The sequence below is a fragment of the Mesoplodon bidens genome, assembly GCF_964165515.1.
Source record: "Mesoplodon bidens genome assembly, chromosome: 11".
Lineage (NCBI taxonomy): Eukaryota > Metazoa > Chordata > Mammalia > Artiodactyla > Ziphiidae > Mesoplodon > Mesoplodon bidens.
In genome coordinates, this window is record NC_138167.1 from 46,228,269 (window position 1) to 46,255,457 (window position 27,189).

General features: G+C 40.2%; 1 protein-coding gene across 5 annotated transcripts in view; it reads right to left on the bottom strand.

Annotated features, from left to right (window-relative positions):
• DIP2B (disco interacting protein 2 homolog B) overlaps positions 1-27,189 on the bottom strand; it is a 239,528-nt gene that overhangs the window by 116,135 nt on the left and 96,204 nt on the right. For 4 of the 5 annotated variants that reach the window (XM_081249860.1, XM_081249859.1, XM_081249856.1 and 1 more), the window contains exon 2: positions 521-592. The exons of the other annotated variant lie outside the window; for it this stretch is intronic. In XM_081249860.1, coding sequence (XP_081105986.1) covers positions 521-592 — 72 coding nt within the window. The remainder of the gene's footprint in view (positions 1-520; positions 593-27,189) is intronic. 5 annotated transcript variants of the gene reach the window in all.

Here is a 27,189-nt window from a genome sequence, read left to right on the forward strand (position 1 = left end):
GGAATTAAGCACAGAAGTGACTCAGAACTTTCTGATATATAAAGAACACACCAGTCTCTTTGCAGAAGGAATAAGTCAGGCTGTGAAATAGTTTAAACGTTTATTTAGGGTTCTTACCCCCAAATGCTCAGGGACTGCAATCCTTGGGTCGCCTTGCAATACTAGATCTGTCCCTCCTTCTTATCTTTGCCCCACTTGCTCCTCTCCATTACAGTTCATGCTCAGGCATTAATAAGATGCAGTGTTTCCAGGACCTGGAATTTTCTGCCATTGAATCATGTCAGCTATGCATAGACACACTACCACTCAAGTTCTGTATAAATGATTTGATGACTTTGGGTATTTTAAAAGTGCCTACCACACAGCAGATGCTCAATTAAGATTCATTTCCTCCTTTCCTTCCTTCTGTTTCTTCTCTTCCCTGGTGAGGGAGGGAAAAAACAGGAACCAACAAAAAAGACAGATCTCCTGTAAGACAGCATTCTTACTGAAAAGGTTGAAACCACTTCTCATTGCCTACCTTGTGTCTGTGGGATGTAAGGAGACAGGAGTTTTGACCTTTTCTTTTCATATCCCTTCTGTGTGATGTCCCCTAAAATAGCAAGAACAGAAACAAGTTATGCATTATTCTTACTCTGTGGTTGTTCACTGTAGAAATAAAATTAATTACAGAGTGTTACAGAATTACTACATAGAGAGTAGGAAAAAAATGTATAGTTCTTTGCCAAGGATTTTGCTATGTGTGATTTCCCACAGGATTGGAGCTGACTTCTTGTGGAAAATTGCAGGGCTTGTCCTTACACCAATCTAGCAGAGCAGTATGCCGCATTCCATGTCAGAGATTCCCAAGTTCCTAGGCACCCTTGTTTCCGTGGTATTTAAGATATACCAAAATGGAACGTGGCAAGGCTGGCAGACAAATGAACTTCTCTCCAAGGTTTTAGTTTGACCAAGTGAATGCAATTGACTTGGGAGGTATTCAATTACATTGATCTACAGAACCACATAAAAATCAAAAGTCCAGTTAAGGGGAGAAGTCAAGGTTCACGCACTGGGATGGGATTTTTGAAATGCCCTTTTGCACCCTAGGATCTGTGCTGGAACTTGGAGCTGGAATTCCCATATCCTCTCCACGTGGTTCACTGGTTTGTATTATTTCTATTCATATATGTCTTTTTCACAAGGTTAAATGAAAAAGTACATATACAATAAATGCAGTAAGGATAAAACTGATTAATAGAGGAGAAACTATGTGGCTGAAGAGTTCAAGAAATATGCTTGGTCCTAAAGAAAGGGTAGTAAATGGATGGGCAGAGAGCAGGGTTAAAAGGACCAGGAAATGCAGCAGGAGAACAAAGGGACATTTAAGGGACAGTGAGTAATTCAAAGCTGGGGGAATAAATATATCTGGTGAATAAATATATGTGGTGGGGAGAAAAAAGCCTATTCTGATGGATACAGAGATTTGAACTTACGGGTGATGAACGTCAGATGCGTTGGCCTCAGCATCTGACTGATGGAGCAGATGGCAGAGAGGTGGCAGGGCTCACTGAAGGGCTTAGGCAGGGGAGTAACACTTGCATATCACAGAGTGCAGCAAGTTTACTCTTCCTGAGGAGGGTGGAACCAAGGGTAAAAGCCAGAGAGGCTAGTTCTTGCCCCAGTGCTACTACAGTGATCTGGGCTAGTAGCTTAAATTAAAGATAGAGGTAGAAGGGATGAAAAGAAGTGAATGGATTAACAGAGATATTAGGGAGGAAGACTAGATAGGATTTGATGACTGGTTCAGTGTAGGATGGAAAAGGTTTTTGGCTTGAGCAACCAGGCAGATGGTCATGATATTCTCTGACAGAGAAATACAGCAAGAAGTGCATGTTTGGTGGGTTGAAGAAGATGAGAGTTGAGCTTAGGAAAGGGCTATGGGACACACAGGAGGAGATGTCCAATCAACAGCTGGCTACACGAATCTAGAACTTCAGAAAGAGATATTGATTGGGAACCATCAGGATACAGTTGAAAAATAAATCGATACAATCTCTGGAATAATTTGGCAATTTCTATCAAAATTCTGATTCACCAACTGCACTTCTAGGAATTTATTCAACGATAAAATTCACAGAGGTGCACAAAAATCAATATAAGAATATTCCCTGACCCAATCTTTGTCATGGAAAAACTGGAAGGACTCTAGATGCTTACATTATAGACCATCTGTACCAGTGGCTTTCAACTAGGAATGACTTTGCCCTCCAGGGGACAACTGACAACATCTGGAGACATTTTTGTCACAACTAGAGGAAGGGATGCTACTAGCATCTAAAAGATAGAGGTCAGGATGCTGCTAAGCATCCTGCAATGCACAGGACAGGCCCACAACAAAGAATTAACCAGTCTAAAATGTCAGTAGTGTTGAGGACAAGAAATCCTGATCCACATAATATTATGTAGGTATTTCAAATGTACTGGCACAGGAAGCTCTCTAAAATATATTAAGGGGGGACTTCCCTGGTGGTGCAGTGGTTGAGACTCCACACTCCCAATGCAAGGGGCCCAGGTTCGATCCCTGGTCAGGGAACTGGATCCCACACGTACGCTGTGGCTAAGAGTTCACATGCCACAACTAAGGAGCCGATGAGCCGCAACTAGGGGGCCCGCCTGCTGCAACTAAGGAGCCCATGTGCCACAACTAAGAAGCCCGCCTTAAGGAGCCCATGTGCTGCAACTGGGGAATCGGCAAGCCACAACTGAGACCTGGTGCAACCAAATAAATAAATAAATAAAAATATTAAAAAACTTAAAAAAATAAAATAAAATATATTAAGGGTAAAAGGCAAGTTGCAGAACACTAGGTATAATAGGAACTAATTTTGTAAAAAAAAAAAGTAATAGAAATGTTTGCATATATAAAGAAAATAGTCTAGAAGGCTATATATATACACATATTAAATGTTTATCCTTGGGGGAATGAGATTATGGGGGATTTTCATTTGTTTTATATACTTTAACAGAGTTTGATTTAAAAAAAAAAGTCTGAACAACTTGTATAATCTCGACAATAAAGTTTTTTCATTAAGAATGAATAGTTCTGGGCTTCCCTGGTGGTGCAGTGGATAAGAATCCACCTGCCAATGCAGGGGACATGGGTTGGAGCCCTGGTCCAGGAAGATCCCACATGCCGCGCAGCAACTAAGCCCGTGCACCACAACTACTGAGCCTGCACTCTAGAGCCCGCGACTCACAACTACTGAGCCCGCGTGCCACAACTACTGAAGCCCGCGTGTCTAGAGCCTGTGCTCCACAACAAGAGAAGCCACCACAATGAGAAGCTCACACACCACAACAAAGAGTAGCCCCCACTCGCCGCAACTAGAGAAAGCCCACGTGCAGCGACGAAGACCCAACGCAGCCAAAAATAAATAAATAAAATAATAAATAAATTTATAAAAAATTTTTTAAAAAAATAATGAATAGTTCTGTAGATATATATTTGTTAACATAATAAGATGGTCAAATTATATAATGGAAAAAAGGCAAGATACTAAACAGTTTACATAGTATATTCAATTTCTGGAATAACAACATTTTTATACATACATGTATACGCATAGAAAAAATTCTGGATTTTTATACACCAAAATATTGAGTGGTTAGTTATGGCTTGCAAGATTATGGATTGGTTTTAGCTTCTTTTCAACTTTGCTTGCCTGTATTTTATAAGTTTTCTACAATGAGCATCCATTATTTCAAGAAACAAACATTTTAAAACTGCAATCATGACTACTTACTAGACTGTACAAATTTAATCACAATGGCCCTTCATCTCTGTTTTCCTAGTGAAGTAAGAGAAACCCACAGTGCATTTTTGGGAATCAAAACCAAGCCTTATCAAATTAGCAAACTGCAGAGTTTAGGTAATCTCTAATAACACACAAAACTAATAAGAGATGTGGGAGCCTACCAAGGAAACATTCCTGAGAAACAGGAAATCATGTCTTTTATTGCAAAAGAAACAAGCATTCTCTCCTGTCCCATTCCCCACTCATAAGCTCCCCTACCTCCACCACACACACACACGTGCACACACACACACGCGTACACACACGCGTGCACACATGCCACTCCCTGAAAAGCACAAAGACCACTTCTGCTGGCTCAGAACACATCTGATAAAGTGAAAGGCCTTTAAAAGCTTTCTTCAGTGTTTAGAGTATCAACCATTCACTGTCGGTAAATGATCGTGGGACAAACTGCTAGACTTGGTATCATGGACATTACTCAACTACCAACCATCTCGGGTTTTGAAAAAGGTCAATAAAGAGTCTGATTCAGCCATGACAATTAGCTCCATTTGTTCCATAAACGAGCAAAGACACTGAAGAGCCCTAGGAGAAGATGCACTGAAAAGAGAAGTGAGGACTATGGTGATATAACTTACAAATGCCCCCTCCCTTTTCTCTGAGTACAAGACCCTGCTCAAAAGTCACCTCCTCTGTGACACTTGCCACCAATTGTTAGTCACTTCCTCCTGGTGCCCCTACAACTCTGCACACACTTCTGTGATAGCACTCAGCTCATCACTGGTATTTTAATTATTTGTTTACACATCTATGTCCCTACTAGACTGTGCACTTGAGGGCAGGGCCTGTGCCTTGTTCATCGCTGTAGCCCGCCTACAGCCCGGCACAATAGACACTTATTGAATGAGTGACTGAATGAATTGGTAAAATGAAGGCAGTGAAAGAATAATAAATCAACGAGACACATGTGCTTGGGTGGAAAACTGGAAATGGGAGAATGAATGGGGAACGGGTCTTTACATTTAGCAGGAGCTGAAACGCCCAGGGAGAGAAATTTAGTGAACCAAAAGTTTACTGAAATTCGACAGCTAGACCTCGAAGGTGACCAGAAAAGCAAGAGAGGAATAGTACATAAATCACTGGGCACTAAAATCCGAAGGAACTCCCACCAGATAGCGAGGTATCCCTTAGTCAGAGAGCAAGACCAGACAGAAGGAATTCAGTTACCCCACATAACTGAATTTGTTATCCACATTTCTGTCATTGCCTCCTACAGTCTGTGCTCTTATCACTCTTACCACCTGTAGTTAAGCACTTTTTGCTGCACTAAAGCAATGCTTTCTAAACTTGCCCAGTTTCTAAGAATCACCCGAGGAACTTGTAAAAATACAAATTCCCAGGCCCCTCCCATGAAGATGCTGATCCACTAAGTTTGGATTAAGATCCAGATACCTGTGTTTCTAACAAGTTCCTTCCAATGAGTCTCAAAATTCAGGAAGTTTGGAAATCGCTGCACTAAAGAATCCTGTCTGGAGTGTGCTGGACAGTTCTGCTGCCTTAATGTGAGGAGGGTGCGTGAGAAGGTTGTCTTGGCGACACAGCCTCCAGGGAGAGCACGGAGCCTCGGGAGCTCACAGACACTAAATCACACCACAGGTATTCTTACTCACAACAGATTTTTTGCCATCTGGCATATAAAACAAAAAGGAGTGCCGTAACTATACCTGTATAAAATTTGCATTAAAATGGCATAGAGCTAAGTTAAACCTGTTGTTCAAGTTTTTTGAGAAGTAAACAAATACAGGGAGGATTAGCCTTCCCCTCCCACTAGGGTAACGTATTTCTTCACCCACTTAGTGAACATTTAGAAGAGCAGCCACTTCCAGGGGTCTGCAGCACCCAGCAGGTGTGAAGGCGCCTGGCCTGATGAGACAGGGACCCAAGAGACCGGCCCTGAGCAGTCGGAGACCCACGTGACCCAAGACTGTCTAGATGCTTCAGCACCACCACAATCTTGAAGAGCCATACCAGACCTATGGAGAGATGGGTGTGTGGGGCAGAACAGAAAGGAAGTGTGTTCCCAACTTCTCTCCTCGCCACCTGGGATCAATGAAAGTGGCTTGGCTCAGGCAGTCCGCACCTCATCTCCCAGCAGACTGACCGAGCGCCTGGGAGGAGGTGGGTGCGAGCCTGCCAGCCAACCCAGCCTCTTAAAGGTCAGCGATGATAGGAGAAATAGTCCCACAAGTCAGTTAGCAGTTCGGGGAGTGTATGTTTACACTGAAGGAGCGGCACCATGCTGTGGTTCAGAACCTAAGAGCTACACACAGCTGCACCTGGAGCACAGCCTTATCACTTCCTGGCTATCTGACTCTAGACAAGTTTCACTTAACCTCTTGATAAGTCTCGGTTTCCATGTCTGCAAAGTGGGGAACAATAATACCTACGTTGCAAAGTTTTTATTTGTGATTAAAAGTACTTAGTGTGGGGACTTCCCTGGTGGCACAGTGGTTAAGAATCCACCTCCCAATGCAGGGGACACGGGTTCAAGCCCTGGCCCAGGAAGATCCCACATGCCGCGGAGCAACTAAGCCCGTGCGCCACAACTACTGAGCCTGCGTGCTGTAACTACTGAAGCCCGTGTGCCTAGAGCCCGTGCTCTGCAACAAGAGAAGCCACTGCAATGAGAAGCCCACGCACCACAACAAAGAGTAGCCCCCGCTCGCCACAAGTAAAGAAAGCCTGCACGCAGCAACAAAGACCCAACGTAGCCAAAAATAAATAAATTAAATACATAAAATTTAAAAATTAAAAATATAAAAATAAAAGTACTTAGTGTGGGCTCTGGGATGTCAAAAGTTCCAATAGCCATAAACATTTACTGAAGGCCTACCCGACTGGCTGGGTGGGGCAAGGGCAGGCAACCATGTTCAGAGAGAGGAGACAAGGCAAACAGCATCACTAATACTCCACAATGAAGCGCCATGGACAGGTGCACACCAACTGCAGCGTGGGGCCCAGAAGGAAGTGTCGTGCATGCTCTCTACTTGGGTACCGAAGGAAAGCTCTACAGAGTGGTGACACTGGTTTGGGTCTGGCCTTTCTTAATATCAGAGCTATGACATGAACTCCTAATGACTCAGTCACTTAGTGCTTTATTAGTTTTCCTCTGCTGCATGGGTATGGCCATGTTTGGTAGTTCCTTTATGATTCTCATCTCCCAGAGAGAAGCAGGGCAATGTTAAGTAATTCTCACAGATGACTTTGTGCGGCACCCTGAGCAATGAGGTGCTAAATAAACACAGGGTTTGGGAAATTCTGGAGGGTCACCAAGTCGGATGTAAGTATGGTGTTGTTGGACAAGGATTACAGCTTGTTGAGAGCAAGGATTACAGCTCTAGCCATAAACTCTTTCTGCTCCAAAGGAAAGAAAACGGTATGTGCCACTGCAGCTTTGCCTCAAAGTCACACCTATTCAGTCAGAGGGGGCAATGGCCGGGGGGATTTGGAAGATGCCACAAAAACACATTTTTGAGCACTGAATGGACGACACACAGAGTGTTAAGCAAAGATGAATAAAATAGTATAGTATCCATGTCTTCAAGAAGTTTCAGGTCTAAAAAAATAACTACAATAAAAGTGACAAGTGCTACATTAGAGATTCTGTACAGTCTTATGTAAGTATGAAGGAAATAACAGTGATAAAAGATAATTATAATATTCAATAAGAATAAATAAGTAAACAACAACAACACTTATCAAGGGCTTACAGTCTCTGTTGAAGTGCCTCACAGCAGTCTTATCAGGTGATATCATCATCATTCCCATGTTACAGGATGAGGATAGTGAGGCACAGGAAGTTTAAGCAGCTTGCCCACAGTCGTACCTAGTAAGTGCTATGATCAAGAACTGAACCCAGGCAGACCTGGCTCCAGGACGCCTCCTCTTAAACACTACACTACAGTCATTTTCAGAGAGAAGCTCCAAATTCAGCTTCAGAAACATTGGGAATACTTCACAGAAGTTGCTCTTGGGTTGGGTCTTGAAGGATGACTGTCAGGACAGAGAGACACTGAGGGTGAAGACACTATTTCTCAAACCCTCAGCTGTGAAAGAGAGTGGCATGCTTGGAGCAGCAGGCGGATATGAAAGCTGTAAATTCAATCTCCCACGAACAGGGCAGGACAGTGGCCCTACCGCTGCTCCTGCAGGTCCAACCAAAGGGCAGCATCAACATGGGATCCTCAGAGGCTTGAAGTTTAGGGCTTATATAATCTCATGGGTCATCAATTTACTTCCTCCTTCATTAAATGCCTCTGTATAATGCAGCCACTATTCTAGATTTTCAAAATATTCTGACAACAATTCATTTAATCTGCCAAAAATTCCTCTTCAATAAACAGAAAAGGCATGACCTTTATGACAGAACAAGAAACTGAGACATGAAAAGATAAATATCTTTTATAAGGATACATGGCTAGACTAGAATCTGGGTCTTTGGTCTTTTTTTATTGTTCTTTGTCCATTGTTCATTTGTAAGTGGCCTCCAAATCAGACACAATAAAAGTATAAAACTAACCTATTGTTAATAAAATGAACAGCATGGGATAAATAATTTTTATGACTCACCCCAAAATATAGATGACTTTCAAGAAGGCATTAAACACCAGCAGCACCACCACTACCACCCTGCCTGCAACAGGGCTCTGGGTGCATTGTCTCTTTTAGCTATTTTTTAAATGAGACAGCCAACTGTAGAAAATGTCCAAGTGCATAAAAAAACAGTCAGCAAGAAGTGATTACACATCATTACTAAATACCCAGCTAAGGGAGAATATGGCCTCTCTGTTTTGTTAAGGAGTAATTCGGAGGGAAAGAGATGAGAGACTGAGAAGAAAAAGTTCCAGAGTCATCACCTTCAAATCTATACCTGTATCTAAATCCTATTCTATCCTCTACATGTAAATGTTAGACCAGGAAGGTGGGACATGTTGGCTATGACTGGAGATGGGGAGTAGGACTGGGGTTTATGGCTATTCGTACGTTAGGAATATAAATACACACATAGAGAGAAAGAGCCAAAATATAGCTGAGAATGTGAATGGGGTCAGTCTTAGCAAAACTGAAAAGGGCAGAGGATTTGGATCATATCCAGGAGACATGGGCTAGAAGACAAAGAAAGTTATCGATCATTAAATTTTACCATGTTCTCCTTACAATGACAATTCCGTTCAATGAATTACATGTACCAGCCACGGATCCTCCAAATATCCTCCTTCCAGAGGTGATATATAAAGGTTCACAAACATACAAAATAAAGGCTCGTCGTCACAGAAAACAATGGCCTTACCCCTTAAGCCAGATATAGAGGCATTTTGGCCTTTGTCTTTTCCTACCTATTTTTCTTCCCTTATCTGAACTAAAAGGGGCCAAGAGGACTCCAAAGAATTTGAAACCTTGAATTACTTTTAAAACTCTCTGAAGTTTCTTTCTGTACATAGATAGGACTAATCTTATGTTGAAAGGAGGGTGAAAAGATACAATATTTTCATAGTCTAGCAGAAGTAAACCTCTGTTAAAATACTTCAATCTGCTGAAAGATGAGAATTTTTATTTTATCTAATTTTTCTTCTGGAAAAAATCAGTGATTCTAAAGTATTCAACTGGCAGCCTATAAAAGCTACGGTCTTCTCTTCTTTTAACTTTGCTAATCTTACAAAAGATTTTCAAGAAAATTTAACTTCAAGACATTCAAATTTCCATTCTCTGTAGATGTCCTCTCACCTCATTTAGGACAATAACTAGACATTTTCCACGTCAAGAACTTGAGAGTAAGCCCAGACTGCTTTCTCCCAAAACTCAAATCATAGAATTGCTTTGGCTGCACCGTTCTGTTTTCTAGGTCAAATATATATGAATTCTTACAGATGGTATTTCACCTAAGGCACCAAGCAAGTTCAAACGAATAAAAAGCAACAGAGTAAAACACTTGAAACACATGGGGAAACCAAACTCTAAGTCTAATACATCATCAGGCAGCTGGCTAAACTAATTCATCTAATGCACAAGGTATGTTCACGTGTCCATTAGAAAAACTATGTCTGCAAATAAGAGATCTGCTATACAAATGACCTGAGTGTTTAACCAGGACAGGAGGAATCCCTGAGATGGTTCAGCCAGTAGAAAAAGCACAGGGTTTAGCATCAGGCAGACCTGGACCTGGGTTTGGACCCTCAGTTTGCTATTTACTGGCTCCTGGACAAGTTACTGAACAACTCTGCCTCAGTTTCATAACAGGTAAAATTGAAATAACTCCTACCTTGAGTGCTTATGATGAGTCTTGAATGAGAGAATACATACAAAAGTTCCTGGCACGTAGCACACACTCGACTAGTTGTATTTGATACCACCCCAGCCCCAGTCCCACCCTTAAGTCCTAACATTAACTTTATCCTTAAAAGGGTAATTTAGAAAATTCTGGGTTGGTAGGTTCTCTTTAAAAAAAAAAAAAAAATTAAAAGAGGAGAGAGTGCATTGTCTCTAAAGACACATCACGGCACAGTTCTAGATCCTTAGCAGTTGGAGTCAGTGAAGTTAGTGACTTTGGGTGCTAAGAGTCTAAAAGAAGGAAAACATATCAAAGAGGAAGAACGAATATCTAAACCAGAAACGAGCAGATTAGTTCAAATAAATAGCTATAAATGTCTGTAAATAAAACAGTGCCATTATGCACAAAACAGGATTACATGCATCTGACTATGGATGCTGTAGTTTTAATTTAGGGCTAAAACTGCAAATGCCTCGGGTGGGCAGGGAATGGAAAAAAAAAAAAAAAAACAGAAACAGAAAAAAAAAAGGTAATTTTCTTTACAGCTTCTTTTTTCCCCTGATTTTTATCTTTAATTTTCCTCAGAAAATTAGAAAACCGTTTCTTACAAGGACAGCTAGGTATATGCAATTACTCTGCCTTTATTCTAGCATCCATCAGAATAATTTTTTTAAACTAGACAATATGTAGTAACATCTATACCATTCATCGAATCTGAATTGAACAGTGCATGGTGCCAGGCATTCTTTGTCTATGGTGCAGATGAAATTAACAATGAATCGAAAATCTAAGTATGTCCTCTCACAAGTACAGAAAAAAAGTGAAAAATTTTAAACACAGGAAGAATTTTGTTGGTAGCCAGTTCATACTGCTCTGGAAACCAAAGATGCTCAGGGAAAAATACAAGTAGGGAGAATACCACCACTGTTGTAGTATGTGGATCACAAAATAAGCAACTTGCTTGATCTCAGATTCCAGGTGTCGGAAGACTTATGTTTTCTTCTCTGTTTTGCTCCAAACTAGGTCTCTGATCCTGGGCAAGCCACTATACTTCTCTGGGCCTCGGTTTCCATATCTGTAGAAATAGGGATCAAATGAGCTCTAAGGCTGCTTTTGATGTTTGATGAATGCCACTTGCCTGGCACTGCTATGTGTGACAAGGCAAAAACCAAGGGAAGGTATCCAGTAGGCAATAGGACAGATGAGCTCTGGGAAAGATACATACATTCTCTCCATAACTGTAGAAGGTGGGAACTGAAAGTTTGGGTGTGAATGATATCATGAGAGGGAGTACAGTGTGAAAAGAGAAGAAGGCCAGAAAAGAAATCCTAGAGAAAACTAACATTTAAAGAATGGGCAGAGGAAAAAGAGATGGTACTGGGACACAGCAGGGAGACCAGGAGGGCACAGGGGGACGGAGGAGAGAAGAGGAGAGGGAAAGCGAGAAGGAGATGATGAATAATGTACACTGTCACAAATGGAAAATCAGAATCGAAAAACACCAGCTAGATTTGGCAGCTAGATCACCAGTGGCCCAGTTAAGAACAGTTTTAAAGGAACCTGAGGAGGAAGACAGATTATTTACAGTACTAAAGCGTAGGTAAGTGGTGATATGAGAGTAACAGATTTTTTTCTTTCAATATGTTTTGTTATGGAGTGAACGAGATATGGGGCAGTATCTACAGAAGGCTACAGAGTCAAGGACAATGAGTCTTCTTTTCTTTCTCTTGAAGATGGACAAATTTATGTATTATAGAGAAAGAGCTATTAGAAAGAGGGTGAAACACTGATTCAACCAGCAAAAACTAAGAACTTGCTATCTGCAAAGCACTACTTTAGAGGTACAGAACAGAAGAGGATGGACTTGGTCCCAGAATTTATAGTCATGGTCATGAGTTTTCCAGCACAGAGATATCCTTATAATGACAATCATATAATGAATGACTTAAATACAGGTTTGATAAGGGCTGCGCAGAAGTTGTCCAGGGGCTGAGAGGGCTCTGACAGACGTCAGCAGGCACGTTGCTCCGCGCAAACCTGCAGGCAGGTTCTGGGCAGCTAGCTGGGTAAGGCTGTTCTGAGGAAGTGGGTGACATTTAAGCTGAGACCTTAAAAAAAATGAATACAGTTAAATATTTTGAAAACGACACAGGAGCTGGGGGCAGGGGCAGTGGGCCTGCAGTGGTGCTAAGCACATCCCCTGAGAAGACCTTGAGGGGGACAAGTCTGGGAGGGAGCACAGCTGAAAGCCAGCGCGGCCAGCGGGGTGAGATGAGGTAGGGGAGGCAGCAGGGGCCCAGATCCTGCAGGGTCCTGGAGACCATGCAAAGGTTTAGGGATTTCATTATAAACGAGAGAGAAAGCCTTTGAAGGGCTTTAAGCAGGAGAGTAACATGATGAAACATAGCCAGGGAACAAGGTAACTGACAAGGGCTGAAGTTCCTGAAAAGATTAGCGGGAGTAAGATGCAGAGCTGGGGGAAGGGGTACCTCACAGGTCAACCTATGCTGGGAATGTGGTCTGTGTCCTTGATCTGTGAGTGCTTCCTGGGTGTGGAACTGTTTATCCTCAGCCCTTGGGCTGCCTGGCAGAGCTTAGAGAAGCTGGAAACCCTGGAGCAGTCACCTCAAGCAGGCAAACAGCCTTTTTAATCCCACTGTACTGAACAAGTATTATCATTTTCTGTGTCTGTCAGGATGCATGAAAGATTGGAAGTGCTGTAGGACTTTAATGATATCCCTTTCTCGGAGAAAGGAGATAAGGATGGATAAGGCAGTACAGTTGTTGAGGGAGCACTGGGGGCGGGGGTGGGATGGGGGGCAGAAGACAAAGGGACTCTGGTCAGATGACCTCTAAATTTCTTTCTGCATAGGAATCGGAGTAAAGGTTTTTGATCTATTTTTCCCCCTACTTTCATTTAGTACTTACCTCATGCCAGGTACCATTTATCAAAACATTCACCATGTAGGGACTTCCCTGGTAAGCGCAGTGGTTAAGACTCCGCACTCCCAATTCAGGTGACCCAGGGTCGATCCCTGGCCAGGGAACTAGATCACACATGCATGTCGCAACTAAGAGTTTGCATGCCACAACTAAGGAGCCCGCCTGCTTCAACTAAAGGAGCCCATGTGCCACAACTAAGGAGCCAGCAAGCCACAACTAAGGAGCCTACCTGTTGCAACTAAGACCCGGCACAACCAACCAAATAAATAAATAAACAAACAAACATTCACATGTGTTAACTCACTTAATCTTCAAAACAATCCCATAAGTGGTATTATTATTAGTCCCAGTGTTCAGGTGACAAAGTGAGGCACAGGAAGATTAAGTTACCTTCACAGGACACAATACTGTGAGAGAGCCAGCTTCAAACTAGACGGTCTGGCTCCAGGGTCCAAGCTCTTAACCACTACTCAACACTGCCTTGCTAAGGCTCTTTGCTGAGAGGGACCAGAGAGCTGGAAGAGAGGGTTTTGGTAAAGATATTGAGTTGCCACTATAAGAATAGGAGGTAAAGCAGAAACTAACACACCATTGTAAAGCAATTATACCCCAATAAAGATGTTAAAAAAAAAAAAAGAATAGGAGGCACATGCTCTGAAGTTGATGTAGTGTGTAGTCCCAGCTCTGCCAGTTGTGTCTGAAAAAAGTTAATCTCTCTAAGCCTCAATTTCCTCAACTATAAAACAAAGATAATAGAATATACACTTTGTGAGGATTAACGCGATAATATGTGCAAAGTTCTTAGTTCCTAGCACTTAATAACATCTGCTACTCTGATGGCAGAGGGGGTTAACTAAAGAAATGAGAGTGTGTCAGGCACTGACGAGAGTCCAGGGAGAGAGGAGAAAAGGAACTTTTAGTGGCACCAATTTCCAGTTTTGTGATTTTCTCCAGTAACCTCTGGGACAAGCCTGATGGTTTGAATAACTGAGAGCTGGGTTTTAACAGGAAAGGAGAATGGAAGGGAAGGAGGATGATGGGATCCAGGCTAGCAAGTATTTGTTAACAATCAATCAATAATAAATACTTGTTGAATAAACGATTTGTAATACTATCAACCTAACTTCTATAACTTTTTAAAGTTTCTATGGGAAAAGCACTCAACTCACCTTGAGATAGCAGAATACATCACCCTCCAGAAGAAATAATAGGATTCCAAAAGGAGAGAGTACCGAAAGGACTTAGAGAAGGCAGATCAGGAAGATATATAAAGGTTCCCTGCTAGGCTAATTCTCCTTTCCCACCCCCCCCCATACCTGTTTTTCATTTCTCACTTTGAACCTACTAAAGACGAAAAAACAACAACAAAAAACAACAACCAAAAAACAAAAAAAATGATTAAAGACAAAAGCCATGAAAAAAGTGATAAGGAAGACTAAAGATTAATTTATGTTGTAGAAGAAACACTAAAAATTGAAATGTTCTTTGGCATTTCCTCCTAAAAGGCCTGGGGGGCAGGGGTAGAGTCTATAAATGAAGAGATAATTGCTGGTGCAGGGAGCAGCTTTGTTGGAATTGGTAGAAACTGAGAAGGGGATCAGGTCTGCTGAAAGAGTGACTGAGGGATGGGTTACCAGAGGAAGGGAGAGGATACAGCTATCAGAAGAGGAAAAGGGAGTTCCCAAATCCAACGGGGTCCATCCTGAATCAGACTTCCATAAAAGATGGCCAGATGCTGCTGCCAGTTCCTCTTTATACCGTGGCAAAATTTAAAATAGCTAAATAAAGACAATCCACACCCCTCAATGCAGCCTCAGCAGAAAGAATAAATGTTAAATGTTAATAATACTCTCAGGAATAGAGGCTCCCTGAGCAAGGGTAGGGAAACAAGCAAAAAGAATAAAAATGATCTTGCAGCTACACAATTGGTAATAGAAGGCTGCCCGTGGCTTTTCACTGGTCCAGGAGATAATATTCTTAGCAGGTTAAAAAAAAAAAAGTAGAGTGAAAGAAAGAAATGCGATAAATGCCTTAAGGATTGTTACAAATGACTTGTAATTTTGTATACACCATTCGCCAGTGTTAGGAGCTGTAACGTTTGGTTTGGCTGACAAAGAATGGTTTCTTTCTTTCTGTAATGTGTGTGTCTCTTGTTTCCCTGGAGATATTTAAATCTCCAATACCATTACTAAAAAATCTACTTCTTTCCCGCAGTTTCACTCGGAGAAAAAAACAACAACAAATTCCTTCCTAAAATAGCAAAGACAACAATGCGAGGAATAATACTTCAGAGTCTGAACAGATATTTCCTGTACTTCACTCGAGGTACTAATCACAATCAAAATTAGGAATTAAAAGGAAAAAAACACCACTACTGACACTTATCCTCAATAACAACAAAATACCCAGTACACCATTCTTGCCTCATCACCCCCCCAAAACAAGACACTGCTTGCTACATGTCTGAATATAATACTACAAAAATAAACTTTGAGAGCTGTCAATACATGGAAATGTGAATATTAAGCAGGATAAACATTCATCATAATAACAGTAGTGTAAGTAATGAGAAAAGCTACTATTCTAGAATAAAAGCTAGAAATAATTGAAAGTTGGATTTGTTCAATTAGTAGCTGTATACTTAGATTAAAAAAAACTTTACTATTAAAATTCTTTCATTAAAAATATTTTGTCGAGACTTCCCTGGTGGCGCAGTGGTTAAGAATCCACCTGCCAATGCAGGGGACAGGGGTTCGAGCCCTGGTCCAGGAAGATCCCATATGCCGCGGAGCAACTAAGCCCGTGCACCACAACTACTGAGCCTGCGCTCTAGAGCCTGTGAACCACAACTACTGAGCCCATGTGCCACAACTACTGAAGCCCGCGCACCTAGAGCCTGTGCTCCACAACAAGAGAAGCCACCACAATGAGAAGCCCGTGCACTGCAACGAAGAGTAGCCCCCGCTCACCTCAACTAGAGAAACCCCGTGCGCAGCAACAAAGATCCAATGCAGCCAAGAATAAATAAATAAAATAAATAAATTTAAAATATATATATATATATTTTGTCATTGTGAATTTGAAATACTATTTCCTTATTACCTTTCCCATTTGAAGTAAGTGTTTTTGCAATGTAGTTTTTTCAGAATGCAATTTTGATATTTTAACAGAACATGAAAGGTGAGGAAACAGTATAAAAAACCAAGTATAAAAAGAAAGAAAAGCCAAACATAAGCAGTTTGTGTGCCAAGGAGTTTAAAGACAGACAAGTGCCCCCATCAACTCTTCTTTTCTTCTCCGGAAGAGAATTCTTAGCTGGGTAAAACAACCCTCAGGATAAAAACCACATTTCGCAGTCCCCTCACAGCTAGGTGTGGTCAAATAACTAAGTTCTGGCCAACGTGGTCCAGACAGAAAGAATGTGTGCAACTTCCAGGTCCTGCTCTTTAAGGGAAAAAGCACGTCCTCCCTTTTTCTCCCTTCCTGACAGCTGAAATAGGATTGTGGGGATCAGTCATCTTGGACACAGGCTGATGGCCAGATCCAAGGACGGTGACGTTCAGGATAGAAAGAGCCCAGAGACCGACAACCCCATGGAGCAGAGTGGCCACACTAGTGCAGACTATTACATAACAGAGAAATCAACTTCTATTGGGATTAAGTACCTGTTATTTGGTATCTCTGGTACATATAGTCAAACCCATAATTCGACAAATATATAGTAAGTGAAGTGATTTCAAGTCTGTGGCAGCAAATAATTGCTGCTACTTGTGTCCCCACCAGAACCACAAACCATGGCACTAAAACTGTTAAAAGCTAATTTAACAGTTACGTAGGTGAGCCATGCCCTCATAAACTTCTCACTGTTAATCCTCTTGATAAATTCTTTTTCACAACCAGTTTTATGTAAATGTGATTTTGATCCAGGCTGAATTCTTATAAAGTAAATCTGGTTTACTTATCTGAAATCAAAATATTTCACAGCAACTCTTTGTAAAATTATCTAAGAACACACATTAAGAGTCTTGAACTGGGCTCATCAATACACTGTGCGTGTTAAATATTTCTGATAGATGCTGTTTCTATGAAAGGTTTTCAGCACAATCAGGATGGCATTTCTACACTGTGCTTGTGTTTATTTTTATTCTTAAAGTTAAAACAGCAATCATTTGATATGCTGAGCTCCCCATCAATATTACCTAAATAAACTCCCAGTTAAAAATAGACGCTTGAACACAAATTCCAATTACCAATTTGCCAACTGTTGAAGGACTACAGCCTGGAAATAAGCAAGCTGTTTGAGGAATGATGTTTTCAGACTAAGAGCTTGCTATACCAGAGCCATTAGTAATTCCAGGAAATTCTCTGAGCTTCAACAAGAGCAACTCTGCTTTTACTGATAACACTCAATCATGCTTCAGTGTAAGACTGTGTCTGAACAAAAACCCCTCACCTTAGCCAAAAGATTTTAAAACTACTTAATATATAGCTAATAGACATAGAGCAATAAGCATATAGCTACTACTGAAAAAAAGCTGTCAAGTAAAGGAAGAAAGATAAATCATTGGAAAGCCCTGATTTGATGAAAAGAAGTACTGAGATTATCATTAAAAATTTTTTTTAATGTTTAAAATTTTTTGGATATTCCATGTCTGTGTGATGCTCCAAAAGTCAAACAGATCTAGGTTGTAAGCCTAGCTCATCACTTATCAGCTTTGTCTCTTTGGACAAATTACTTAAGTTTCCTGGGTCCTTGTTTTTTCCATCTGTAAAATGAGGAAAACTGTACTTGTCTCACAGGGCTGTTAACAGGATTGAGAATGTACACAAAGCTCCTAGCAGTGTGCTTAGTTCAGAGTAGACAATCAATAACTGTTACTTCCCCTCTCCACCCACTCTGCCCCTGCCACCAAACATCAAAATCTCAGAACAAATTTCAAATGAAAGGGTTCTAGGTGGATTGTATGCCTTTTTGCAATGAGTGATATTTATATGGAGATCAGCTAAAAACACTTCCCTGGATGAAACCATTCACACAAAAATTTGTACATGCGTGTTGATAGCATTATTCACAACCAAAAAGTAGAAACAACTCAAATGTCCAACAACTGACGAATGGATAAACAAAATATGGTATGTCCAAACACAGAATATTATCCATCAATAAAAAGGAATAAAGTACTGGTACATGTTACAACATGGATGAACCTTGAAAACATTATGTTAAGTGAAAGAAGTCAGTCACAAAAGACTGATTCCATTTACATGAAATGTCCAGAAGAGTCAAATCCATAGAGATAGAAAGTAGAAGGGGTGGAGTAGATGGAAAGTGACAGCTGATGGGTATGGGGTTTCCTTTGGGGGTGATGAAAGTGTTTTAAAATTAGATTGTAATGATGGTTGCACAACACTGAACTTACTAAAAAACACTGAATTACATACTTTAAATGGGTAAATTATGTGGCATGTGAATTATACCTCAATGAAGCTTTAAAAAAACCTCATTGTGGAGCTTCCCTGGCAGCACAGTGGTTAAGAATCCACCTGCCAATGCAGGGGACATGGGTTAGAGCCCTGGTCCGGGAAGATCCCACATGCCGCGGAGCAACTAAGCCCGTGCGCCACAACTACTGAGCCTGCGCTCTAAAGCCCACGAGCGACAACTACTGAAGCCCATGCACCTAGAGCCAGTGCTCAGCAACAAAGAGAAGCCACCGCAATGAGAAGTCCGTGCACCGCAATGAAGAGTAGCCCCCGCTCACTGCCACTAGAAAAAGCCCATGTGCAGCAACGAAGACGCAATGCAGCCAAAAATAAAATAAATTTAAAAAATAAAAATAAATAAAAATAAACCACCTCATTGCATCTGAAATGTAATAAATCAAATCACGGCTATTCAAAATATACTATCATCTAGAAAATAGACTACACTGGTGGGTATGTGTATATAAACCTCTAAGTCACTTTATAATGTCTTTAGCAGTTCATCATGTTTATTTCTTTCTACTCATCATATACAATGGATGCCTTATCTCCTGTGCACCTCAAATGATACCAGCTATGTACCATACTTGAGAAAACTGAGAAGAGCCACTCAGCTTAAATCTCTTGTGGAATTCTAACTGATATACATTCTTTTTAAACAAATAGAACATTTATGAAAACTGACCACATACTAGACCATAAAGTAAGTTATAAACATGTCAAAGAACTGCTATCCTATAGACCACTTCATATGTCAACAATACAATACAAATCAATAAAAGATAACTTTTTTTAAAGGCCGGCTATAAAAAACAGTCTACTGTGCCATTTACTTGTATTATGTACTGTGCGTGTAATATATATATACTGCCACTTGATAATGTTATTTCATAAGGAAATGGGCTGAGGTTGGGTGTATGTTTGCATACTGCCAACAGACCTCCTTGTTATATTTAACACATATGTTTCTCAAAAAATGTATATAATCAATCATATTTAGGAGCATTTGGGAATTTGCTATTTAAAGCATTCATGGAGTAAATCTTTTTGTACTATAAATAATTATTGCCTAACTCATCTGCACTTAATTCTTTCAAAAACTTATTCTGTATTTAGCAGAGAATTCAGTACACTATCACTATGTGGGAGAATACAATCCATCAGGAGCTTGCATGAGATGCAAAACAATGCAGAGAAAGGAATTTGGTGCTCTGGTCAGTGCCAAGGTCAACATTTCCCCAAAGTGTTCTTCTAATTCAGCAAGCCAAGGCCTGGAACCAGTCCATGGCTTTATCATCATTGTGGATTTATCCTTGAGCAGTTCCTGAGAAAAGACCTCCACTGGGTCCTATCTTGGCGGAAAAATGGGACCAAGCTTCAATCACTTCAGGTGACCAACTAGCTTAAAAATCTGAAAGACAGCCAATGATCTTCCTCACCACTAAAACGGCAAGCCAAGTCATAGCTCTCCCCTCTCCTTTCCAGGCTAATGTCACTGAACCACTTGAGCCTCTTTGGAAAGACCCAATTCCCAACTGCTTGCTTTTTATTAGACAAGGCAGTCTTTGAATTGTCTTTGAAGACAAAACTAAGTGCTCATTTCCTGGACTGTGATGTTCTCTTCTGGTTCCCCCACCCTGCCTAGTCCTCTTTTCAGACCTGGACATATCAAAGACAACACGATATTCTTTGCTAATTTATAAAAAGGCATGATCTTGTCAATCTTGTCTATTGCCTCTTTAAACTGACATCATTTGTTTATTTGCTTGAGAAAAATAGTTGCTGCAAATATTAAATACTGAATTTTAACTTAGATACCAATTATATTGCTGAATAATGTATGTATTAAATTACATAAACTTTGATACTACCATACCATTTGTGAGTGTGCAAATTGCTGCTCTATTTCTATCTCATTTCTTTCTACTAATAGATTCCTAGAAGGGAAGATGGAAACTACTTTACTAAATTAATATACAAGCTTTAAATTTGAAACATATGAACCTGCTCAAGGCTGACAAGAGGGATTTCCAGAACTCCAAACGCTCCTTTGTGATCCAGCCCTGAGTGGCTAATAACAAGAGTGAGAGAACTTTTGCTCTCTGATCACAGGATCATTATGTTGACTTATATAATAGGATCAGTAACTGTGGAACCAGGAGAAGACAGACCAGAAAACACAGGGGTGAAGATGGTGCCTAGAACAAAATCATATGCAAACAGATTTGGGCTCTTTAGAGACTGGGGATGAGACAGGGTGATATTTAAATAGGAAGCAAGGTGTAGTAAGAATGCATAGAAACATTACAAAGGCCAACAAAAACATCCTACTGTGAGGCAATGTGGCATACTGCTTAGTGTCCCAAATCTGGAGCCAGATGCTTGGGTTTAATTCCTGGCTAAGATGTAAAAACCCAATGTATAAATCACAAAATATATAAAACATGAAAAGCAAACATACTTCTAAGTTAAAAGGCTCCCCTGGTCAGCCTGTTCCACACATCTTGTACTGTCCACATAAACATACATAAGCATGCACATACATAAGTGTGTGTTACTAATCTCTCATTCAGCCAGTGCTGATGGCCTGCTAGGAGTCAGGCACTGGTCTAGGTGCTTGGGGTGTGCCAGAGCAGACAAAGATTCCCTTGTGGAGCTTAGATCTGAGGGAAGAGATAGACAGTAAACTATAAACATAACAGGTGGATACATTATATAGAATGTTAGAAGGTGGAAAATGCTTTGGAAAAAGAAAAATTTAGAAGAAGGAGAGCAGAGTATGGGGGGATATTCATCAGGCTGTAGCATTAAATAGGGCAATCAGGCAGAACTCATTTGAGAATGTGAGATTTGAGCAAAACCTGAGGGAGGAGTTAGCCATACAGACATCTTGAGAAGAGCCTTCTGGTAGAAACCTTCCGGGAAGAGGAAACAGCTATGCAAATCAATGAATTGAGAAATATGAACATGTTTCAAGCTTTAACACTAGAAGCAAATATCAGGCTTCTCCAAAACACTCAATCATCTTTGGAAAAAACTTTTCTGAAGGGGTTAAAAAAGATAAATAGGAGTGTCCAGATTTTACAGAAATATTTTTAAAGTAACCCACTGATTTAAAAACTAATCAATTAAAATGGTTATCTGAACAGGTAAGTGAATATTCTCCTGAACTATCCAGTGGGGGAAAGAAGAGAGCCCATGCACAGCTAATGCCAGGCCAGGCTTGCAGGGCCCCACCTCCTCACTCCTCTGTCAGGCCTGTTACGGCCTGTGCTTGCAGAGAGTAAACTTTCCCCACCCTACTATCAGGCTGCTCCCCCCACACAGGAAGCACATCTAGTTTGGGACTGACAAGAGAGAGCTCTGTTTTTCTCATTTGTAAAGTGCTATTTACACCCACACTTATTCATACTACAACAACAGCTTTTCTGTGGAAAATAGCCATCAACATATTCTAGTATTAATACTGCTAATAACTAAAACAGTAAATTCTTAAGAAAATATTTTGTCCTCATCAGGTACTAGCTAATAGGAACCAAAGGGAGGTTTTGGAAATCATTTGAAACATCAAAAGATGTCTAGGGCTTCCCTGGTGGCGCAGTGGTTGAGAGTCCTCCTGCCCATGCAGGGGACACGGGTTCGTGCCCCGGTCCGGGAAGATCCCACATGCCGCAGAGCGGCTAGGCCCGTGAGCCATGGCTGCTGAGCCTGTGCGTCCAGGACCTGTGCTCCGCAACGGGAGAGGCCACAACAGTGAGAGGCCCGCGTACCGCAAAAAAAAGAAAAAAAAAAAAAGATGTCTAAATTAACTATCCTGGTCATATGTACAAAGCTGAAGGGCAGGGATGTATTTAATTCAAACATATACCATTCCTAAATTTATTTGTATTTATTTACTAACCTGAGTAAGTAAATGTTAACTACTGACCATCATGAAAATAGTTCTTTCTGGTTCTATAACCTGACACCATCTCCCAGCCATTTGAGGTGGCTTACTAATTAAAAACAAAGGTTCTCAATATTTCAATTTTTTTTCCTGTTCAGTTGAGCTGCAGGAAACGGAAGCAGTTGAACGTGAATGTAAATACGGATGTCCTTACAGAACTGCTGTCATAAGTTACATGGTCAGGAAAAGAGCAAAACAATACGACAGATCATAATCTCAAAATCTCCTACTGCCATCACAGAAAACAGGCCATTTTTATAGAAATGGTGTTGATGATAACAGTTAAACTAATAAATAACAACCAGTGACTCCAGTCTCCCTAGGCAAAGGCTATAATTACTCTCTGTCAAGCTTTCTGTTATATTATACGGCTATCTGGTTAATAAGAAGAAACAATGAAATCAGAACATCCTTTCAGGGGAAACAGTTGTGCAGTGTTCACAAGTCTGTAAAACATTTATATTTTGACCCAATACTTCTTCTAGGAATCTACCCAAAAGAATAAAAAAAATTTGTCCACTCAATGTTATTTTTACAGTGACTGTGAACAGTTCAAAAAACTATTTTAGAATATTATATATCCAGCAAAAAAGATGTTCACTAAGAATTCCTCTAGCAAGGGCGGAGTCAAGATGGTGGACTAGGAGGACGCGGAATTCGCATCTCCGCACAACTAGGGCACCTACCAGGCACCGGTGGGGAACCACAGACACCTAGGGGATGGGAGGAACCCCCGGCAACCAGCTTGTGGGATCTTGGTTCCCAGGCCGGAGGTCGGGCCTGATCTCCTGTGGTGGGAGTTCCGACTCCAAACCACTGGACTAACAGAGAACCTCAGACCCCAGGGAATATTAATTGGAGTGAGGCCTCCCGGAGGTTCTCATCTCAGCACCAAGACCCAGCTCTATCCAGCTGCCTGCAAACTCCATTGCTGGATGCCTCAGGCCAAACAACCTGTAAGACAGAAATACAGCCACACCATCCAAAAAAAAAAAAAAAAAAAGAAGAAAAGAAACGACAAAAAAATGTTATAGACGAAGGAGCAAGGTAAAAACCTACAAGACCAAATAAATGAAGATGAAATAGGCAACCTACCTGAAAAAGAATTCAGAGTAATGATAGTAAAGATGATCCAAAATCTCAGAAACAGAATGGAGAAAATACAAGAAATGTTTAACGAGGATCTAGAAGAACGAAACAGCAAACAAACAGTGATGAACAACACTTTCACATTTCACACACAATTTCATTAATAAATGAAATTAAATGAAATTAAAAGTACTCTAGAAGGAATCAATAGCAGAATAACTGACACAGAAGAATGGATAAGTGAGCTGGAAGATAAAATGATGGAAATAACTGCCAGGGAGCAGAATAAAGAAAAAAGAATGAAAAGAATTGAGGACGGTCTCAGAGACCTCTGGGACAACATTAAATGAGCCAATATTTGAATTATAGGGGTCCGAGAAGAAGAGAAAAAAAAAGGGTCTGAGAAAATATTTGAAGAGAATATAGTCGAAAACTTCCTAACATGGGAAAGAAAATAGTCAATCAAGTCCAGGAAGCACAGAGAGTCCCACAGAGGATAAATCCAAGGAGAAACACGCCAAGACACATATTAATCAAACTATCAAAAATTAAATACAAAGAAAAAATATTAAAAGCAGAAAGGGAAAAACAACAAATAACATGCAACGGAATCCCCATAAGGTTAACAGCTGATCTTTCAGCAGAAACTCTGCAAGCCAGAAGGGAGTGGCAGGACATATTTAACATGATGAAAGGGAAAAACCTACAACCAAGATTACTCTACCCAGCAAGGATCTCATTCAGATTCGATAGAGAAATTAAAACCTTTACGGACAAGCAAAAGTTAAGAGAATTCAGCACCACCAAACCAGCTCTGCAACAAATGCTAAAGGAACTTCTCTAGGCAGGAAACACAAGAGAAGGAAAACACCTACAATAACAAACCCAAAACAATTAAGAAAATGGTAATAGAAACATACATATCGATAATTACCTTAAACGTAAATGGACTAAATGCTCCAACCAAAAGACACAGACTGGCTGAATGGATACAAAAACAAGACCCGTATATATGCTGTCTACAAGAGACCCACTTCAGACCTAGGGACACATACAGACTAAAAGTGAGAGGATAGAAAAAAGATATTCTGTGCAAATGGAAATCAAAAGAAAGCTGGAGTAGCAATACTCGTATCAGATAAAATACACTTTAAAGACTGTTACAAGAGATAAGGAAGGACACTACATAATGATCAAGGGATCAATCCAAGAAGAAGATATAACAATTGTAAATATTTATGCACCCAACATAGAAGCACATCAATACATAAGGCAAATGTAAACAGCCATAAAAGGGGAAATCAACCATAACACAATAATAGTGGGGGACTTTAACACCCCACTTACACCAATGGACAGATCATCCAGACAGAATAAGGAAACACAAGCTTTAAATGACACATTAAACAAGATGGACTTAACTGATATTTACAGGACATTCCATCCAAAAACAACAGAATACACTTTCTTCTCAAGTGCTCATAGAACATTCTTGAGGATAGACCATAACTTGGGTCACAAATTAAGCCTTGGTAAATTTAAGAAAATGGAAATCATATCAAGTATCTTTTCCGACCACAACACTATGAGACTAGATATCAATTACAGGAAAAAAAATTGTAAAAAATACAAATACAGGGAGGCTAAACAATAGGCTACTAAATAACGAAGAGACCACTGAAGAAATCAAACAGGAAATCAAAAAAAACCTAAAAATAAATGACAATGAAAACATGATGATGCAAAACTTACGGGATGCAGAAAAGCAGATCTAAGAGGGAAGTTTACAGCAATACAATCCTACCTCAAGAAACAAGAAACATCTCAAATAAACAACCTAACCTTACACCTAAAGCAATTAGAGAAAGAAGAACAAAAAACCCCAAAGTTAGCAGAAGGAAAGAAATAATAAAGATCAGATCAGAAATAAATGAAAAAGAAATGAAGAAAACAATAGCTAAGATCAATAAAAGTAAAAGCTGGTTCTTTGAGAAGATAAACAAAATTGATAAACCATTAGCTAGACTCATCAAGAAAAAAAGGGAGAAGACTCAAATCAACAGATTTAGAAATGAAAAGAGAAGTAACAACTGACACTGCAGAAATACAAAGGATCATGAGAGATTACCACAAGCAACTATATGCCAATAAAATGGACAACCTGGAAGAAATGGACAAATTCTTTAAAAAGCACAACATTCTGAGGCTGAACCAGGAAGAAATAGAAAACATAAACAGACCAATCACAAGCACTGAAATTGACATTGTGATTAAAAATCTTTCAACAAACAAAAGCCCAGGACCAGATGGCTTCACAGGTGAATTCCATCAAACATTTAGAGAAGAGCTAACACCTATCTTTCTCAATCTCTTCCAAAATACAGCAGAGGGAGGAACGCTCCCAAACTCATTCTACGAGGCCACCATCACCCTGATACCAAAACCAGACAAAGATGTCACAAAAAAAGAAAACTACAGGCCAATAGCACTGATGAACACAGATGCAAAATTCTGCAACAAATTACTAGCAAACAGAATCCAACAGCACATTAAAAGGATCACACACCATGATCATGTGGGGTTTATCTCAGGAATGCAAAGATTCTTCAATATACGCAAATCAATCAATGTGATACACCATAATAACAAACTGAAGGATAAAAACCATATGATAATCTCAACAGATGCAGAAAAAGCTTCTGACAAAATTCAACACCCATTTATGATAAAAACGCTCCAGAAAGTAGGCACAAAGGGAACCTACCTCAACATAATAAAGGCCATATATGACAAATCCACAGCCAACATTGCTCTCAATGGTGAAAAACTGAAAGCATTTCCTCTAAGATGAGAAACAAGACAAGGTTGCCCACTCTCACCACTATTATTCAACATAGTGTTGCAAGTTTTAGCCACAGCAATCAGAGAAGAAAAAGAAATAAAAGGAATCCAAATTGGAAAGGAAGAAGTAAAACTGTCACTGTTTGCAGATGATATGATACTAAACATAGAGAATCCTAAAGATGCCACCAGAAAACTACTAGAGCTAATCAATGAATTTGGTAAAGTTGCAGGATACAAAATTAATGCACACAAATCTCTTGCATTCCTATACACTAATGATGAAAACCCTGAAAGAGAAATTAAGGAAACACTCCCATTTACCATTGCAACAAAAAGAATAAAATACCTAAGAATAAACCTACCTAAGGAGACAAAAGACCTGTATGCAGAAAACTATAAGACACTGATGAAAGAAATTAAAGATGATACAAACAGATGGAGAGATACACCATGTTCTTGGATTAGAAGAATCAACATTGTGAAAATGACTATACTACTTAAAGCAATCTACAGATTCAATGCAATCCCTAAGAAACTATCACTGGCATTTTTCACAGAACTAGAACAAAAAAATTTCATAATTTGTACGGAAACACCAAAGACCCCGAATAGCCAAAGCAATCTTGAGAAAGAAAAATGGAGCTGGAGGAATCAGGCTCCCTGACTTCAGACTATACTACAAAGCTACAGTAATCAAGACAGTATGGTACTAGCACAAAAACAGAAATATAGACCAATGGAACAGGATAGAAAACCCA